We start from the raw sequence: 21,828 nt of genomic DNA on the forward strand, positions 1-21,828 counted from the left end.
AGTAGAAATATTTCAAGAACAAAGAAGCTTTAGGACCAAACATAACTCAGCATCAAGAAGACAAGAAGAGTACTCCCCTGGTATCTTTGGTAGATCTGGTGTCCTGTTGTCAAACACCACTCCCTTTAGGTCATTTTGGTATTGCCCCTGTACGTACAACCAACCACCAACCCATCAGTAATATATATTACTTTTATAGGGGAAGTTGAGTAATTAGTTAAGTGTACCTGAAGAGCCCAGAAATGGAAACTGATGTAAGACATGGGATAACGCCATACTGGCTTTGGTATGTCCTTGGGGAGCCAGAAGAAGCCCGAAACAAGCATGAATATTCCCTGATAATTATTATACATAATATACATATCAGAAACAAATTAAATCCCTAAGCCTTAATTATTCATTAGATATATAATTATATACCTGTATGCCAGCACCAGTAATAATTCCCATGAGGAAATTGGGGACAACGCTGGCGATGGCCATCATTAAGCTCTCAACAACAGTGACATTAGCATAAAGACATAGCACAAAGAATATATAGTGCTCAAACCCTGGATGCAACCGAACCATGAAATAACAAACTGTTCCCGAAAGAAAGGTTATCAACATTAGGAATGACATTGCAGATATTGTGTTGCTTATCACGACTCATGTAATCTTTCTACCTAAGCGAACCATCAATAGTCTGATTTTGGTATGATATACTAGTAAACAAACCCATCTCAGTTGACAATATATTTATTTTTTAATCTAATTAGCAAAAATAGGGGAGTGATTATCACACTAAAACGCATGGTTCAAACTCTGGACTCTGAACTCTTAATTCTTCTTACCGTACATTATGTTCTACTGATTCAAATCAATGATTAATTGATATTTTCTGCAAGGAAATAAACTACTATCATGAATTTGAATACGTACTGATACGTATCCAGTAGTCCAGTACCCAAGGCTTTAAGCAACAACGAACAATAATATGATCTGATCATAACCAACTCATGAAACATGCCAACACACTTTTAAAGGTTTACCATATTATTCCCCAAGGCACATAGGTGAAGTATTGAGCAGGACTTTAATTAGTTTGCAATTAATTATTTCATATCCCGGAATATCAAGTTACAGTACATGCGCACTTTAGGATAAAGAAGATAAAAAAGTTAAACACCTTGAAATCTCGCTCGCTACAATCTATTCAAAGAAGTGTAAGACCGGCATATGGCCTTAATACAAGCCAAGATAAATAAGAATAAAAGACATACTAGAAGGAGAAATCACCCATTACTAAAAAAAATACAAGAATATGTTATACAAAGTATTGTTTACCAAGACACTCTAACATAATATTGATTCCAAACTCAATCAAGTAGATTTATTTATATTAAAACTTGTTATCATTATTAAAAGTTGAAAAAGAAAAGCTTTGTATCTGAAATTTTCAGCAAAAAGCTATAGAACCCGTTTCACTAAGCATTGAGCACTTGGGCATATAGAAATACAAATAAGTTTCAATCTGTAGAATTTTAATGAAGACTAAACCGTACAATTGCAGAAAGATCATACAAGGAATTGGTCAAAAACATTGAAAAACCTTGTAAGTAGAAACTTGATTGCAATTCAAACGAATCAAGCTACATTAAACCACAACTAGGAGAGAACTTATTCATTTAGATCAACTAAATGAAATTTCAACAGCCACAAACAATGCTAAGTAAGACTGCTACCTCAAAGATGCTCAAATTTCAAAGCTAAACTCGCAACAGGTAGATCTATTAATCTAATGTCAACACAGGACACATCCACAAACTTAAGTTTATGGTGAGACTTAGAACCTTCAATCCTTTACGTATTACAAACTATAACCACTCCAATCCAACTAAAGTAAACGATTAAATTTTTGAAATTTGATCAAATTCATGAAAACCTAAAGGCTAAATTAAAAATTATTTAAACTATATCAGATATTAAAAACAAAAACAACCCAAAACTAGGTGAAATGATATCTAATCAATAAAAGAATTTCACTCAATTCCATATAAAATCAAGAAAATTATTGAATTTCACTCGATTCATTTAAAATGAAGAAAATTATTGAATTGTAACAATAATTAAGGTAGTCCAGTCAAACTTACAGATGAAGGAAGACTGAAATTGCCAACTTTACTAGCGACGACAGAGTAGATAGCTAGCAACTGACTAAACGCCGAAAACAACAGGGCAACGATCGAAGTAGGAGATTGCTATACTTCCAACTTTAATCAGTTGTAATGGATGATAAGCGGTTTGACATAAAATTGTGTGAACAACTGGTTTACAGAAGTGAGCTTTATCACAAACAAACACAGAAGAATTAATCCACATAATCTGGTTATTGCTCAATTAACCATGAATTCAAGCAAATCAAAACCTAATTGCAACAATATACGATTAAAACACAACGATTTCATTTTCAGTATCTACGTATTTTATCGAAGCAAACACTAACCTAGAGTATCGAAGCAACAAAGAATCAAACACAAATTTTAGTACATTAAACACCTAACTCAATTCCTAAACCATAAATTAGACTCTTACATTCAGAAGTAAATAACGATAAGCATGTACCCAAATGCAGAAGAGGAAAAAAAATTAGTTTTGCCTTCCAATTGGAATAACTTACAGGAATTTCAATCTGGAATACAACATTAAACTACTAATTCAACACATACAAAAAAGGCTTGAGAGATTAATGGTATTAATTAATGAAAAACACCTTTCGGAACTTACAAGATGAAATCAGATTCTAGCATTCAAAACAATGTCAGCGATATGCCTATATCTGAACACCATTTCAATTTCTTGAATAAAGAGGAAAAATCAAACCCTGTTTCAATATCAGTAATTCAGCAGCATATGCAAGCAGAATCACATTTCAATATCCCCTAACTCATCAATTGACCTAGTAGGTCGAAAATCAAAACAAAACGAACACAATTTCATTCCCCCTAACCCTAATTTCCCAAACTTGATGACATTCTAGGGTTTGCGAAAATAAAAATAAAAATTAGGTCAAAATTAAAGGTCGAGAAGATCACCTGAGCAAAACACACCACCCCCGCAACACGAAACCCTTAGATTGCAAAACGTATGTCGCAAAACAGCAAGCAAAATTTGAAATCCTTTGCCCTAATTTCCGAAACTAGGGTTTTTTAGGGCTTGTAAAACGAAACTAAAAAAAAATCGATTTTCCTTTTTCCTCCTCTTCAACAAAAGAATTCGAACCCTGATTTCATGAAATTAACAACGATTTCTCTCTCCAAAATCCAAATAGAAGAATGCTCGGGTAGAAGAAGGAGTGAGCGCGGGATTTTAGATTTCTATTTTGCTCGAGGTTTGAGACGAAATGGGTCTGAATAGAACTACCTACCTTTGCACCGGAAAAAAAAAAAAAATTGTAGGGGGCTTTTACCATGTACGCTGCAAAATGGAAGGTCTATTGCAGGGGGCTTTTATTATGTACGCTGCAATAAACTCTTTTGCAGGGGGAAATTAATTTGTACGCTGCAACAACCCTATAAAAGGTTTGACCCGCATTGACCGACTGGTTGCTGAAGCGTATTAATACATGTACGCTGCAACAAAGGGGCTGCAACAGGGGTTTTTTATACTAGTGTGTGTTTTGGTCATGGCCTTTGCCTTAATGACCCTATGATGATCCATCATTTGTACTTGCATTGTTGGGGAGTAGAATAATATAGCAGGTTGGTAGATTAAGTACGATCGAAATCATGTGGCTTGGGATGATTGAGAGAGTTGCATGCTTTCGTTCTTTGAAACTATTTTATTTAATACCTTAATTATGTTTGAATTATTTATACTTTGGGTTTTGGGCCATTATGGTTCCAAATTGTAGGAGGCCTCGATATTTCATTAATTATGTTTTTAAAAGTTAGTTGACATTTAATTCCGCTGCGTAATTCTGGTAATAGCTAGCCTTAACCGTTATCACGGTGGCGGTAATGCTTTAGTAATTCCTTTATTTTAAGTTGGAAAATGGTTTTATAAAAGCAAGGAATTATTAGGGTGTTACAAAGTGGTATTTGCAGAGCTCTAGTTTGAGAGCTGCTTTGCATTAATTAATAGTGCAAAGTGGTAAATCCTTAAACTACGATTGCGGAACTTTAGGATTTTCGAAAATTATTTTCCTAAAGTCAAAACGTATTATTTTGAGTACTCAATATTTTAAAGGTCAAATATCAATTATTTTGGGTCGTTTGAAATTAGTTGAAACGTCGGATTATTACTTAATATTAATTAAAATTTTCGAACTTTTTTATCTTTTTTTTCGAAATTTTCGAATTAATTTTCGAATTAATTTTATTAATTCCGGAAATTATTTTATTTAATTATCCGAATTATTTTAATTATTTATTTATTTATTTATTTTTATTCGAATATTATTTCGAATTTATGTTTAAATTTTTTTCGGATTTCTTTTTTTTATTTATCCAAAATTTATTTATTTATAATTAATCAATAATTCTTATTAATTTTCGATTTTAATTTAAATAATTTCAACAAAGTTAGGAGTTATTTCTTAATTAATTTCGAAAATTAATATTATTTTCAAGTGAGAAATGGGTAGATTAAGAAAGGGCATATTAGTCTAAGAATGAATATTATGTGACAATGTGATTTATTAAGTGCCATGTATACAATAGCGGATCCAGAATTTTGAGATAGTGGGGTCACTATTTAAAAATTGATGAAACTTTCACTAAAATTATTTATTTTTAAAAAAAAAATTAAAATTTTAACTATAAAAAAAAAATTCAAGTGGGGTCAAGGACCCCACTGAGGGCACCGTGGCTCCGCCACTGCATGTATATGTTCTAACCATGTTTTATCTTGCTTTATGTGATTAATTGCATCATATTTCCTGTTGAGCATATATTTGTGCATTGAAATTGTATGGATCCACGAACTATTTATTGTATCCTTTTGGGGTCGGAACTTCTATGGAAACGCGTTAGTAAGACTCTTGAGTTGTGAATTTTCAGGAATTAAGGATGCTACCTTCTAAGTTCACCAGTCTAGGATACTTAGAGAAGATGGATAATGAGACTCCTCGCACGTATGTTCAGAAGATCGTGTTTGCTTGTGACTATTTGGCTTCGACCAAGAATATGCCCCACCTTAGGCACAAAGATATGATGGCTAGTATGGTTATACATTGTTTACCCCATAAGAACCCTTACATAGACCTCAAGAACAAGTTCAGTGACATGCATTTTGGTGATGGTACCCCTAATTGGTACAAATATGGGACTAGTGATGGTAGGTGGAAGTATGACTCTGAGGTTCTTGCTACTATCTTAGAGGTTGCGGAAAATAGCTATGAGGATGGGAAGTACTCTGCGGGTTTTGGTATAGGCTATGGAGGAGCAGGAAGTGATGGTGAGGATGGCATGATCCATGATGAGCCTGTTAGGTTATGATACATATGACAATTCATAAATCATGCGGAAAAACCATAAAGCCAGGAAAGCATATTATATTCACATAATCATTTAGCATAGTATTGATGCATACATGTTGTAGCGTGCCTTCCCTAGCTGCGCCCGAACCGAACAAGAACAAGTTTTTAGGACTCCAAATGTCGTCCCTCCGTAGATAGTCCACAGTACGTCCGGATCCGCCTCAAGTTAGACCAACTAGAATCGCCCTTAAGGTTGCTAGGATTTTCGGCTAGTGTTTGCAAGTGTATGGCTAATTTTATTTCAAAAACTTACCCTTTGAATACTTCAATCGTACCCATAAATTGTGACCCTAGGAACTTATTTATAGGAGTATGGAAAAGGAATTGTAATCCTACTAGGATGTGGATTTGATAATTAGAACTTTATTAGGACTCTAAATAACAAAGCAAATCTAATAGGATTAGGATTTTAATCTTTGCACAAATCCTAATAGGATTAGGATCTCCCGCACACGCATCGTACAAGCCGTGCACCCGCACAGGCCATGCGGCCCACGACAGGCGCACAACCCATGTTGCTGTGCTGCGCGCGCGCGCGCCCTTGGCTGGGCCTGGCCTTGCGCTGGGCCTGGTCGAGGCATGCGTTGCTGCGTGCGGCTCGCTGGGCGATGGCCTGGCTTCGTGCTGGGCCTTCGTCTAGCGGGCCTCGTCCGATGCTAATTCGTACGATACGCTTCCGATTAAATTCCCGATTCCGGAATTCGTTTCCGATACGAACAATATTTAATATTTCCGATTCCGGAATTAATTTCCGTTTCGAACAAATAATTAATATTTCCGTTTCCGGAATTATTTTCCGATTCCGATAATATCTCCGATTCTGACAATATTTCCGTTTCCGGCAATATTTCCGATTTCGGCAATATTTCCATTTCCGATAATATTTTCCGATACGTACCATGTTTCCGTTTCCGGCAACATCTACGACTTGGATAATATTTATATTTCCGATACGATCCATATTTCCGTTTCCGGCAATATCATCGTTTCCGGAGTATTCATTTCTTGCTTGTGACGATCTCAGCTCCCACTGAAACCAAGATCCGTCGATTCCGAATATCCATAGATAGAGTATTTAATGCCATTAAATACTTGATTCGTTTACGTACTATTTGTGTGACCCTACGGGTTCAGTCAAGAGTAAGCTGTGGATTAATATCATTAATTCCACTTGAACTGAAGCGGCCTCTAGCTAGGCATTCAGCTCACTTGATCTCACTGAATTATTAACACTACAAGAAAAGAGGCATTTAGTGATGGAAAAATCTGTCGCTAAACATCAAAATTCAGTCGCAAAACGTCTTTAGCGACGGATTTGTAACTGATTTGATCCGTCGCTAAAGACCTGGTCGCAAAATTTTAACTGTCTCAGTTTTGCGACCGATATATTATCAATCACCATATGGTAACCACTAAATCTGTGTTTATTTGATGACTGATTAGTAATCATCGCTATTTTGTGACCGGATTTTCTAGTTATTATGTAGCGACCGACACTGTATTAGTGTCTAATTTGTGATGGTTATTTCGTGACAATGTGGTGACTGTATTACACGGTCACAAATTAACGACCACCGATTTCGTGGCAATTTAGTGACCGTATCATGTGGACACAAGTTAACAACCAACGAGCTCGTGACAATTTAGTAACTGTATCATATAGTGACAAATTAACAACAAAGGTTTAAGCAGTCGCTAATTTGGTACTAATTGGTACTGGATAATTCCGTCGTAGTTTAGTGACTAAGTGATTTTAGTCGCTAAGTTGGTACTAAATGTATTACTTCCTATGTTGCAACTAAAAAGTCTGTTTTAAATTAGCCACTTTCTTAATATATTGGTGACAAAGCATTTTAAGGTATTATTTGCAATATATATTACTTTATGTAACCCAAAGGAAATAGCGTTTGTACAAGCTAAAACAAACAAACACCTGGAAAACAACACTTTGAAAGCCATAAAGGTAAGACAACCCTTAGAAAAGTTAACCATAGTCAATTATGATAAAAAGTGCCTAAAAGGAGCTCAAACAACCAATTATAACAGATAAGGTCTTCAACTGCTACTACGAATTCCCTACTTCCCTGCAGCTTTGGCTTACAATCTCTATTGCATCTTGACTCCTGGCTAACTGAGCATAAACGGAGAAGAACGGAATTTGAGGCTTGTAGAGATTTATAGCAGAACACAACTGTCTGTAGAACCAACAAAGTACGATACAAACAACTGTAGCAACATCTGCAGCAGTACAGACAACAGTAGTTCGTTAGTAACCTAGTAACCTGAGTATGAATAACCACCAAGGAAATACCATAGGTGAGGGTACACAGTATAATTATTAAGGTATTACCACATTAAGCTTGAAGCTGAAGTGATATCAGAACCATGGTCCATGGAAACCAACATTACCTTTGTCTTAAGCCTATACCTTTGTCCGGCAACTTACTAGCTCTTACTCTATATAAAGCGACAACAATCTAAACACCGGAGTAGGAAATATGCTCTAAATCTATCTGACAAGCAAAAGGCTCATAAATTTTGCAGTTTTCGCTAACTAATGATGAACTAGTGCAAAAACAGACAGGCTGATCAAATATTATGGAGTTACTAGCACACTAACAAAAACATGCATCCCAGTAAACATAACTTTCAATTCCAGGTACAGCAGATACAAATGGCCAAGCAAGCAGAAAGAAAATACCTATAGGCTATGGCCAATGAAGAACAGACAACATGTTCACAGGGAAAATTGTATTGGCTTGTCAGAGGCTTCACCATCCTTGAGCCATGGATGATCTGTATTGTTGAATTTCGATTATGAGTTCAGGTAAAAAACAGTATTAGAAAAAGAAAACTACAGTTAATGCCCATCAATCTTTAGACAATAACAGTTTATAGAACCATGAGAAGACATAAAAGTTCATTGGATGCTTGCCACCTCTATAAATACATAGATGAATGCAAGCGAAAATTTCAGGAATAGTCGCATGAAATTTTGGCCTGGCACTGTACAAAGCAAAACCCAATTATTTCATTTAGAAATTCCTTTCTTCCACTCTTATACTATAATCTATTCAAAGATTTCTAAGCCCAATTTAACTCTTTGTTCCTCATAAATATATACAATGAAAATATGGATTCATGTATCGGGTGATGCAGAAATGAAATAGTTATTGCAGAGAAGACAGACCCCAATTTCCTCATCAGCAAACTTGGCCGTGGACATGGAACATTAAACGTTGATCATTACATATACTCATGTCGTATCACTAATTATGAATATTACATACCAAGAACTTGAGCAGCAGTTGTTAGGTTATGATACATATGACAATTCATAAATCATGCGGAAAAACCATAAAGCCAGGAAAACATATTATTTACACATAATCATTTAGCATAGTTTAGATGCATACTCTTTGTTGCGTGCCTTCCCTAGTTGCGCCCGAACCGAACAAGAACAAGTCTTTAGGACTCCAAGTGTCGTCCCTCCGTAGATAGTCCACAGCACGTCCGGATCCGCCTTAAGATTGACCAACTAGAATCGCCCTTAAGGTACTATTATTTTCGGCACTTTATAGGCAAATGTGTGACTGAATTTTTCTCTCAAAAACTCACTTTGAATACTTTGAAACTTGTTATAAATTGTGAGCCCTAGCCTCATATTTATAGGGGTATGGAAAGGGAATCGAAATCCTATTCAGATACAAATTAATTAAACCTAGAATCCTACAAGAACTCTAATTCAATTAATTTATCAAATAGAATTAGGAATTTAATCATTAACCGAACTCTGCATGTTTTAGGAAACGTGCACGAACACAAACACTTGCACACACACGCACGGCAGCCACGATGGGCCCCCATGCGTGCGCGCGAGCAGCAGCCCACGCAGCGCCCGCGCGCGCTGCGCGCTGCGCGTGCTGTGCGCGCTGTGCGCGCTGCGCAGCCTGCTGGGCCTGGCCTTGCGCTGGGCCTGGCGTGGCTGTTTGTGCGGCGCGCTTGGCTTGCTGGGCGATGGCCTGGCTTCGTGCTGGGCCTCGTCCGGCAGGCCTCGTCCGATGCTTATTCGTACGATGCGCTTCCGATTAAATTTTTCGATTCCGGAATTCATTTCCGATACGAACAATATTTAATATTTCCGATTCCGGAATTAATTTCCGTTTCGAACAAATATTTAATATTTCCGTTTCCGGAATTATTTTCCGATTCCGGTAATATTTCCGATTCTGACAATATTTCCGTTTCCGGCAATATTTCCGATTCTGGCAATATTTCCATTTCCGATAATATTTTCCGATACGTACCATGTTTCCGTTTCCGGCAACATCTACGACTTGGATAATATTTATATTTCCGATACGATCCATATTTCCGTTTCCGGCAATATCATCGTTTCCGGAGTATTCATTTCTTGCCTGTGACGATCTTAGCTCCCACTGAAACCAAGATCCGTTGGTTCCGAATATTCATAGATGGAGTATTTAATGCCATTAAATACTTGATCCGTTTACGTACTATTTGTGTGACCCTACGGGTTCAGTCAAGAGTAAGCTGTGGATTAATATCATTAATTCCACTTGAACTGAAGCGGCCTCTAGCTAGGCATTCAGCTCACTTGATCTCACTGAATTATTAACTTGTTAATTAATACTGAACCGCATTTATTAGACTTAACATAGAATGCATACTTGGACCAAGGGCATTATTTCCTTCAGTCTCCCACTTGTCCTTAGGGACAAGTGTGCATTTCCTAATTCCTTTGTCGCTCGATGCTTGCTCTTGAACATAAGGTAAGAGTTGTCATCCTTATTATGTCCAGAGGTGTTCCTCGGTTTCAGAGTTCAACTGATCAAATAAACAGATAATCATAGCCTATGATTCATCCGAGTACGGCCATGCATTTCACAGTTTCTAGCTCTCCGAGTGGCCTTGTACAACTTTTAAGCATCTCATCCCGATTTATGGGAGGACAATCCCAATCTTGCGATCTTGAGATTAGACTTCGTTTGATAGGTGATTACCTGAGCGTTGCCTTTATAGCCTCCTTTTACGGTGCGACGGTTGGTCAACGTCAAAGCAACCAGTTCTCAAACAAGTAATCTCAAATCACTCAGGTATTGAGGATTTAGTGTCTAATAATTTAATGAAATTTACTTATGACAGATTTTCATCTCTTACAGTAAAGTTTCATAGGTCTTGTCCGATACTAGTCTTCCCAAAGTAAGTATCTATGCAAATGATTATGACATTGCCATGTCCACATAGTTCAAGAAACAGAACTACTAGTCATCTTGCATTCTAATCGTCTAACGTTTTCTATGCGTCCAATTTTATAGAAAACTCCGATTAGGGACCATTTTCAACCTTTGACATTCAAGTTCACTTGATAGACATTTCTTAGTCACAGGACTGGTCCTGACAGTCTATCTTGAATATATCGTCAAATTGAAGGGACTCATCATTTAATAAACCATAAATTAAATGGAAAAATGAATTCATTTCATTTATTGTGAATGATTAACCAATAATGTTTTACAAAGATTTAAACTCTAAAACTTTAAAACATTAAACAGAGACATCAAAGCCATTCTCCAATATGCTTGATTCCTATAGCTGCAGTGTGCGAGTTGTGCTTCGCCTGCGGCAAAGGTTTAGTTAATGGATCTGATATGTTGTCATCAGTTCCAATTTTGCTTATCTCGACTTTTTTCTTTCAACGAACTCTCGTAGAAGGTGAAATCTACAAAGTACATGCTTGACTCTCTGGTGGTGTCTAGGCTCTTTTGCCTGTGCAATAGCTCCGTTATTATCACAATACAGGGCTATTGGTCCTTTATTGGAGGGGACTACACCAAGTTCTCCTATGAACTTCCTTAGCCATATAGCTTCCTTTGCTGCTTCATGTGCAGCAATGTACTCCGCTTCAGTTGTAGAATCCGCAATGGTGCTTTGCTTAGCACTTTTCCAGCTTACTGCTCCTCCGTCGAGGCAGAAGACAAACCCAGACTGTGATCTAAAATCATCTTTGTCGGTTTGGAAACTTGCGTCCGTATAGCCTTTAACAATTAATTCATCATCTCCACCATAGACCAGGAAGTCATCTTTGTGCCTTTTCAGGTACTTCAGAATGTTCTTGGCAGCAGTCCAATGCGCCTCTCCTGGGTCTGACTGGTATCTGCTCGTAGCACTGAGTGCGTACGCAACATCCGGGCGTGTACATATCATAGCATACATTATTGAACCAATCAATGATGCATATGGAATCCCATTCATTCGTCTACGCTCATCAAGTGTTTTTGGGCACTGAGTCTTGCTTAGAGTCATTCCATGAGACATGGGTAGGTAGCCTCGCTTGGAGTCCGCCATCTTGAACCTATCAAGCATCTTATTGATATAAGTGCTTTGACTAAGTCCAATCATCTTTTTAGATCTATCTCTGTAAATCTTGATGCCCAATATGTACTGTGCTTCTCCTAGATCCTTCATCGAAAAACATTTCCCAAGCCAAATCTTGACAGAGTTCAACATAGGAATGTCATTTCCGTTAAGCAATATGTCGTCGACATATAATACTAGGAAAGCAATTTTGCTCCCACTGACCTTCTTGTATACACAAGATTCGTCCGCGTTCTTGATGAAACCAAAGTCACTGACTGCTTCATCAAAACGTATATTCCAGCTCCTGGATGCCTGCTTCAATCCGTAGATTGACTTCTTTAGCTTGCATACCTTTTTAGCATTCTTTGGATCCTCAAAACCTTCAGGCTGTGTCATAAACACAGTTTCTGTTAAAACGCCGTTTAAGAAAGCAGTTTTCACATCCATCTGCCATATTTCGTAATCGTAATATGCAGCGATTGCTAACATTATCCGAATAGACTTTAGCATTGCAACTGGTGAAAAGGTTTCATCGTAATCCACACCGTGGACTTGCCTGTAACCTTTTGCGACCAATCTAGCTTTGAAAACTTCAAGTTTCCCATCCTTGTCCTTTTTCAGTTTGAAAACCCATTTGCTTCCAATGGCTTGGTAGCCATCTGGCAAATCGACCAAATCCCATACTTGGTTTTCAGACATGGAGTCTAATTCAGATTGCATGGCTTCTTGCCACTGCTTGGAGCTAGGGCTCGTCATAGCTTGCTTGTAAGTCGCAGGTTCATCACTTTCAAGTAATAGAACGTCATAGCTCTCGTTCGTCAAAATACCTAAGTATCTTTCCGGTTGAGATCTATATCTTTGCGATCTACGCGGGGTAACATTTCTAGATTGACCATGATTCTCACCAGATTCTTCTAAAGATCTCTGAGTTTCATCCTGAATGTCATCTTTAGCATTCTCTAGAGTTTGTTGTTCGACTCGAATTTCTTCGAGGTCTACTTTTCTCCCACTTGTCATTTTGGAAATGTGATCCTTCTCCAAAAAGACACCATCTCGAGCAACAAACACTTTGTTCTCAGATGTATTGTAGAAGTAATACCCCTTTGTTTCCTTTGGATAGCCCACAAGGATACATTTGTCAGATTTTGGATGAAGTTTGTCTGAAATTAATCGTTTGACGTATACTTCACATCCCCAAATCTTAAGAAAAGACACATTTGGAGGCTTTCCAAACCATAATTCGTATGGAGTCTTTTCGACAGCTTTAGACGGAGCTCTATTTATAGTGAGTGCAGCTGTATTTAGTGCATGTCCCCAAAATTCTAATGGAAGTTCGGCCTGACCCATCATTGACCTGACCATGTCTAGCAAGGTTATGTTCCTCCGTTCCGACACACCGTTCCATTGTGGTGTTCCAGGAGGAGTCAATTCTGATAGAATTCCACATTCTTTCAGATGGTCATCAAATTCATAGCTCAGATATTCACCGCCTCTATCAGACCGCAGTGCCTTAATCTTCTTGCCTAATTGATTCTCTACTTCACTCTGAAATTCCTTGAATTTGTCAAAGGATTCAGACTTATGCTTCATTAGGTAGACATAACCATACCTACTGAAGTCATCAGTGAAAGTGATAAAGTAGCTGAAACCACCTCTAGCATTTGTACTCATTGGTCCACATACATCTGTATGGATTAAACCCAATAGTTCATTTGCTCTTTCTCCAACTTTAGAGAAAGGTTGCTTTGTCATTTTGCCAAGTAAACATGATTCGCATTTACCATAATCCTCTAAGTCAAATGGTTCTAGAATTCCTTCTCTTTGAAGTCTTTCTAAGCGTTTCAAGTTTATATGGCCTAATCGACAATGCCACAGATAGGTGAGATCTGAATCATCCTTTTTGGCCTTTTTGGTATTTATGTTATATACTTGTTTGTCGTGATCTAATAAATAAAGTCCATTGACTAATCTAGCAGATCCATAAAACATCTCTTTAAAATAAAACGAACAACTATTGTCTTTTATTAAAAAGGAAAATCCCTTAGCATCTAAGCAAGAAACTGAAATGATGTTTTTAGTAAGACTTGGAACATGGAAACATTCTTCCAGTTCCAAAACTAGCCCGGAGGGCAACGACAAATAGTAAGTTCCTACGGCTAATGCAGCAATCCGTGCTCCATTTCCCACTCGTAGGTCGACTTCATCCTTGCTTAACTTTCTACTTCTTCTTAGTCCCTGTGGATTGGAACATAAGTGTGAGCCACAACCTGTATCTAATACCCAAGAAGTTGAATTAGCAAGTATACAGTCTATAACGAAAATACCTGAAGATGGAACGACTGTTCCGTTCTTCTGATCTTCCTTTAGCTTTGGACATTCTCTTTTGTAATGGCCTATTCCATCACAATAAAGACAGCTTGATGTGGACTTGTCCTGCTTTGATTTAGCATTGCCCTTGGACTTTCCACCTTTCTTGAATGGTCTCTTTCTAGCCTTGAGTAAATCTTTGGCTTCACAGTCCAGTATTATTTCAGCCTTTCTGACAAGGTGAACAAATTCTGCAACTGTTTCTTCTCTTGGTTCACTTAGGTATAGTTGCTTGAAGCGACCAAACCCACTGTGTAGTGAATTGAGCAAGACAGAGACTGCCATCCTTTCGCTTATTGGTGTTCCTAGTAGACTTAGGCGATCAAAATATGAACACATAGATCCACATGGAACCTCAGTGGGACGCCTACCCTCTGTTTAGTGCGAAGGAGCTGAACATGTGTTTCTTGGACCTCCATCCTATAACACCTGTTGGGAGAACTAACCTTTAGACCAGACATTGATTCAATCAACTCATGGACGTTCAGGTCCCTGTCCTCCGTACTTCCACGACAGATATCCCTCAGATTCTTGATGAGCGTTAAAGGTTCATAGGCTACAAACCTTTTAGCCCAATCATCAGGGATATTGTTCAGCATGAGACTCATAACCTTTTTGAGATCCGCATCCCAGGCGTAAAATCTCTCAGGGGTCATGTCTCTGGCATAGTAGCTTGGCATGGGATGTGACAGTACATACTCAAGTCCATTTAGTTTGACTATTTCAACTAGCTTAGCTTCCCATTCAAGAAAATTTGTCAGGTTCAGCTTGACCATAAGCTCAGAACCCATGATGATGTTTTGATTGTTGTTTGCCATATTAAAACTACAATTGAAAAGAATAAACAAATAAATAACCATTCACAGTTTCTCTTAATAAACTTAAATTCTAGCATACATGCATAATTCAATGTTTATTAAGAATTTTATTCAAATTATGTGTTCCGGCAGGTGTGAATAAAATGATTCCAAGATCCTAAAATCATTGAAGAACTAAGCACAGTTTGTCGACTTAATCCTAGAACATCTTAGGTAAGCAAAAGCCTTTTGCTAATAGTCTAGAAACTATTCTTGGTTGATAGGTACGTCTAAGAACTTATTAGGTAAACCTATCGAATTTGCCACGACATAAAAGGACTCCTTACTTATATCGTTGAGTTTCACCAAAACTAACATGTACTCACAATTATTTGTGTACCTTGCCCCTTTAGGACCAATAAGTAACACCTCGCTGAGCGAAAACTATTACTAGATTGATGTAAAGGATATCCAAGCAAGTGTATATTTTGGCATGGCACCTTTTAACTCAATTTTTAAGTTTGGAACTTAAGGCTCTTACTATGTTGGTTAGATTTTAAGTGAACTAAAATCCTTAATCATGCAACATAATCAAGCTTTTGATCTCATGCATTTTAAGACATATTTAAAACAATAAATAACTTAAAACATGCATAAGATATTTGTGATCTAGTATGGCCCGACTTCATCTTGAAGCTTTGACTTCAAAGTCCGTCTTGAAAATCTCCGTGGGAGGCACCATTTTCTTCAAATAGGATAAGCTATAACTAATTACAACTATTTGATGGTTCGCATACCATATTTGAATTGAAAAATAACTTTGGTACTTTAGACCAATTACATTCAAATTAATGGTACGCAGACCATATTTTCTATCCTATTTGGGCCATACTAGTCACTTCATAACCTGCAAAACAGTACATATACAATATATACCATTCACCCATTCATTATCATGAATGGCCCACATAGCTGGTTAGTAAAACACATTATGCATCACGTAAACATTTGCAGCAATTAATCAAGGGCACCAATAATCTACCAATTATTCAGTCCTTATTAATTCTAATCAAGTTGTTTTAACCTTAAGGATTTGTAGACCTAATCAAGAGTTTATGACTAAAATACGCTCCCACTTAAACCAATAAATTCATATGCTTTACTAATTTTAAACATAAAAATGTATTTCTAGTCTAACCGGAAACATACAAATTTAATTAAAATTTAAAGCTCATATAAACTTATAATTGAATCCAAAAAGTTTAATTTAATTTCAGTCGTATTTAAATTAATTCATGATTTTAATTTTAGTAAAATAATTAGAATAAATAAAATTTATTATAATTACAATATTCAAAATTAAAATCCAAGAAAATAATTTAAATTATTAATTTTAAAATTAATTAAAATTACGTGAACTGGAATTTTCAAATTAAACATTCAAAACGATCTTTAATAGTAACGCAAACACCCTACGCGTTGCACGCCCATGGGCCGCACGCACACAGCCATTGCTGGCCATGTGCGCGCAGCCCATGCGCTCGTCGCATAGCTGCTGCATCCCCATCGCAAGCCTCCGCACGCATTGGTGCTCGCTGCGCGCGCCAGCGCTCATCGCACGCGAGCTATCGCTCGCAGTGCGCGCGCGACATCGCTCGCTGGGCGCGCGACATCGCTCGCTGGTCGCGCGAGCCATCGCTCGCTGGGCGCGCGACATTGCTCGCTGGGCGCGCGAGCCATCGCTCGCTGGGCGCGCGACATCGCTCGCTGGGCGCGCGAGCCATCGCTCGCTGGGCGCGCGACATCGCTCGCTGGGCGGGCGACATCGCTCGCTGTGCGCGCGAGCAATGCTGGGCGCAGCGCTCGTGGCACGCGAGCTTGCGCTCGCTGCGCGCGAGGCTGCGCGCTCTTGTGCGAGGCAGCGCGCGTTGTGGCGCAGCTCGCTTGCTGCCCACACGCGACTGCCTTGGCTCGCCCTTCGCCCATGCCCATTCGTCCATTGCTCGTGGCACACGACACAAGGCAGGGCTGCTGCCTTGTGCTCGTGCACTACGCCCTTGCTCATTGCATTCGTGCCGCACGGGCGACGAGCTCCCTTGCTCGTCGTCGCATGCCCGCATTATACAACACCCCTTAAGGGTAACACGAAGCGTCCATTGCTTTGTGCGTGCAAGTTTTATGAACGAATCGCATAAAAATTTAAAATTTATAAAATTAATGACAAATTAATAAATATTATTAATTTCATAATTTTAGGGCGAAAAATCGAAAATTTATTATCCAATTGATTTCCGATTGTTATGGATTCAAGTCTAGGTCATAAAAATTTAAAATTTATCATAAATTTACAATTTTTATGGTGGTTTTTAATCATAGGTTTCTAATTAAATTACAATTAATTATGAAAATCAAATTAATTCTAAATTATTCTAATTTTCAACAAATTAATCATAATTACAAATTAGATTGCATAATTAACAAGACTACGCATTCAAACTTCTTAAACATATGCAGTAGGTCAATCAAAAATTCAAGATTGATCAACAAGAATCGCAAATATTTAATTTAACATCTTAAATTTACGAAATTTTGCATTCGAAAAACTAAAACCTTCGAAAAGTCATAGTTAGGCTTCGAATTTGAGAATTCTGGGTTCGGCAGAAAAAAACTATTTTTGTCAAAATTTTAGAATGCCTTTTACATGCGGAATTGACACAAAAATCACTCAATTCGGATGAGTAACGAAGAAACTGCCGAAAAACTGCGTACGTATAATTAAATAAACGCAATTTGCAATTAATTAACAATTACGAAAATTAATCACCCCTTTTAATTCTTGCAAATTTGTAATATTTAACCATGTTCATGCAATTTAGATTATGAAAATAATAAGGGGCTCGTGATACCACTGTTAGGTTATGATACATATGACAATTCATAAATCATGCGGAAAAACCATAAAGCCAGGAAAACATATTATTTACACATAATCATTTAGCATAGTTTAGATGCATACTCTTTGTTGCGTGCCTTCCCTAGCTGTGCCCGAACCGAACAAGAACAAGTCTTTAGGACTCCAAGTGTCGTCCCTCCGTAGATAGTCCACAGCACGTCCGGATCCGCCTTAAGATTGACCAACTAGAATCGCCCTTAAGGTACCATTATTTTCGGCACTTTATAGGCAAATGTGTGACTGAATTTTTCTCTCAAAAACTCACTTTGAATACTTTGAAACTTGTTATAAATTGTGAGCCCTAGCCTCATATTTATAGGGGTATGGAAAGGGAATCGAAATCCTATTCAGATACAAATTAATTAAACCTAGAATCCTACAAGAACTCTAATTCAATTAATTTATCAAATAGAATTAGGAATTTAATCATTAACCGAACTCTGCATGTTTTAGGAAACGTGCACAAACACAAACACTTGCACACACACGCACGGCAGCCACGATGGGCCCCCATGCGTGCGCGCGAGCAGCAGCCCACGCAGCGCCCGCGCGCGCTGCGCGCTGCGCGTGCTGTGCGCGCTGTGCGCGCTGCGCAGCCTGCTGGGCCTGGCCTTGCGCTGGGCCTGGCGTGGCTGTTTGTGCGGCGCGCTTGGCTTGCTGGGCGATGGCCTGGCTTCGTGCTGGGCCTCGTCCGGCAGGCCTCGTCCGATGCTTATTCGTACGATGCGCTTCCGATTAAATTTTCCGATTCCGGAATTCATTTCCGATACGAACAATATTTAATATTTCCGATTCCGGAATTAATTTCCGTTTCGAACAAATATTTAATATTTCCGTTTCCGGAATTATTTTCCGATTCCGGTAATATTTCCGATTCTGACAATATTTCCGTTTCCGGCAATATTTCCGATTCTGGCAATATTTCCATTTCCGATAATATTTTCCGATACGTACCATGTTTCCGTTTCCGACAACATCTACGACTTGGATAATATTTATATTTCCGATACGATCCATATTTCCGTTTCCGGCAATATCATCGTTTCCGGAGTATTCATTTCTTGCCTGTGACGATCTTAGCTCCCACTGAAACCAAGATCCGTTGGTTCCGAATATTCATAGATGGAGTATTTAATGCCATTAAATACTTGATCCGTTTACGTACTATTTGTGTGACCCTACGGGTTCAGTCAAGAGTAAGCTGTGGATTAATATCATTAATTCCACTTGAACTGAAGCGGCCTCTAGCTAGGCATTCAGCTCACTTGATCTCACTGAATTATTAACTTGTTAATTAATACTGAACCGCATTTATTAGACTTAACATAGAATGCATACTTGGACCAAGGGCATTATTTCCTTCAGCAGTTACTCTTTTTTTAGGATTCGGTGTCAACATCTTCTTCACTAGGTCCTTGGCACCGTTTGAGATTGATGGCCACGGCTTACTTTCACAATCAATATGTCCTTGCAGTATAGTATCAAATATCCCTTTCTCCGTTTCTGTACCAAAAAATGTTCGAAGCAATTAATGAAAGCATCAATAATATAATCGTTATAAGAAAGTAAAAATGCATTGAGACATCTGAGACATCTCAGTGAAATCTCCAAACCCAAAGACTCCGGAGAACAAAAATAGGAGTACTACTCATTGAGCTGTTTAGTTGTCTTTCCAGCACAGTGTAGGTTAATCACAATTCACAACAATCAGTCTCTACAGCCTGAATTCAGCAGACATGAATTTAGTTTCCACCTAAAACTTAGAATACACGAATAAATCCAACGCCTAAGCATCTGTCGTCAGAGTGAAGCTTTATTCTAGACACCAAAATCATCAAATATAAAATTATAGCCAACATCTTTTCCACAAAAAAGAAACCTAGGCTCCCAGCATACTCCCAAACCATGGTGCACTGCAGTAAATCACAGTGAGCTATTTTACAGCCAAGAAAGAGGTACAAAGATAAAATGATTCAAGTATTCTGAATTCATCCAGTGGGGATAAGTGACAGGCAAAAAAGATAGCTGTTCAGCAAAACCACAGGTTCTCAATTAGCCTGCAGATGCATACAACTCTCCTTCTCCGAAACCTAGATTTGTTTGTACTGCAGGAGAGTCCAGACATGTTTTTCTCAGATGCCATCGTAAATTTCATCTAAGACATCTAAGTATAGAACTCAAACAAATTGAAAGACTTCTAAGACATCTCTTGTAATGTAATGCAACCAAGATCAATCTCGTTAACGGTATTTTTTTCACAATTCTCTTCCATATGTTACCTCGTATCATCCATGTAAATCGCAGATATTGCGATTAACTTTGACATCTTTTTCTTTCCTCTTTTGCAAGCCCAAAATAATATATGTGAAACACCATCAAACAAACTAATGAGTCAACACAAAACCAACCAAGGATGATACACACTAAATACAAACAAGGATGTATAGAAGCATACCAGGATTGACGACCATTAGCAAACCAAAGGAGTGCAGCATGTCAAAACCTGTAGAACATAATAACACCAACTGCAAAACAGAAACCTGAAAAACATCATAACAAGAACTACAAAACAGGAGCACTACCACTAGATCAACTTCAACCTACAAAATGCAACAGAAGAGTTAGACAACAGCTCAAACAAAAAAAACAAGGATGCCTGCTTCTTCAACACGCAATTAATAATTCAATAACACTAAATTATTATATTATTATTAACAATAAATTCATCTTCGAAATCATTCATGTAAATAGTCATTATGTATAAGTATTCAACAAAATTCATTTACTATCCAACACTAAACATTGGGTCCAGTTTTAAAATTTTGACATAAAAGAAAGTTGTATTCTTTCTGTATCAATTTCCAGACCTATACCACCAGGTCCAGCAATCTCATTCCTATTTCAATGCTGCCTCCCAATTTTTATTTTTCTTGAAAATAATTTCCCAAAAATACAAGACTGCGTGAAACATCCCAAAATTAAGAAAATTAAATTTGACCCCAAATGCTTCAGTTTCTCTATCCTCCCAAATTTCTTCGATTTTGAGAGAGATGAGTTACAAGTTTGACTCGGTGGTGATACTGAGTCCAGTCAGGTCACTCCACCTCTTAATAAATTAAAAAGCCTTGTACTCCCGAATTTGATTAATTCTCCTAGTTGAATAAACCCATAATATCAATGAATATCCTTACCCAGATTAAATTAGTGCGAATAACCACCAACAATAACAACAAGAATACTGTCAAAATCAGAGAGAAATTAATCCTAACATCCAATTGATCAGTTTACAAATAACTATAGCAAAATTATAAGAAAGATGATAGTACCTGAATTTCAATGCGTGAGTTGATCTTCGTATCGGTGCCGCCTGCTCGGAGTGATTGTTCGTGCTTTCTTTGAATAATTTCGGGAATAGATGCGTAGAACGAGAGAGACAGACTAATTAAGGAAAATAATAAAACCTAATTGCAGTTTCCATAACCTGATATGCACAAATTATGCCAGGGTTTTTGGAGGGAAAAAATTGGTGTTTTCCATCTCAGAATCGTGGAGAAGAATATGGGAGATCTCCAACGAATGTTAAGTTCTTCTTGATAGATTTTGAATTTTCTCTTTAAATATTTTTGTGGGATGATGGAGGTTTTTTTTTACTTCCTGGCTTGAGCAATGAGCGCCACAAGAGGAAGGTGGGTTGCTCTGTTTGTTTCCGTGGAGGTTGATGTGATTAACTTGGCTTGTTTTACCCCTTTTTTTTTCTTTTCTTTTTTCTTTTTTTAATAGAAATCACGTGCTTAGTGCTTACTCTTTGGAAA

The 21,828-nt window shown here is 37.8% G+C and overlaps 1 protein-coding gene across 1 annotated transcript; it reads right to left on the reverse strand.

Moving 5' to 3' along the window:
- LOC110780568 (ABC transporter G family member 11-like) lies at positions 1-20,771 on the reverse strand. Its single transcript, XM_056836025.1, has 6 exons — positions 20,733-20,771; positions 20,472-20,616; positions 19,466-19,519; positions 421-551; positions 228-335; positions 1-147 (listed from the first exon to the last, which is right to left on the reverse strand). Exons 1-6 carry the CDS (start codon positions 20,769-20,771, stop codon positions 13-15), a joined length of 612 nt encoding a protein of 203 aa, XP_056692003.1. The 3' UTR covers positions 1-12.
- Positions 20,772-21,828: the final 1,057 nt, after the last annotated feature.

Source organism: Spinacia oleracea, chromosome 2 (assembly GCF_020520425.1).
Source record: "Spinacia oleracea cultivar Varoflay chromosome 2, BTI_SOV_V1, whole genome shotgun sequence".
Taxonomy (NCBI): domain Eukaryota; kingdom Viridiplantae; phylum Streptophyta; class Magnoliopsida; order Caryophyllales; family Amaranthaceae; genus Spinacia; species Spinacia oleracea.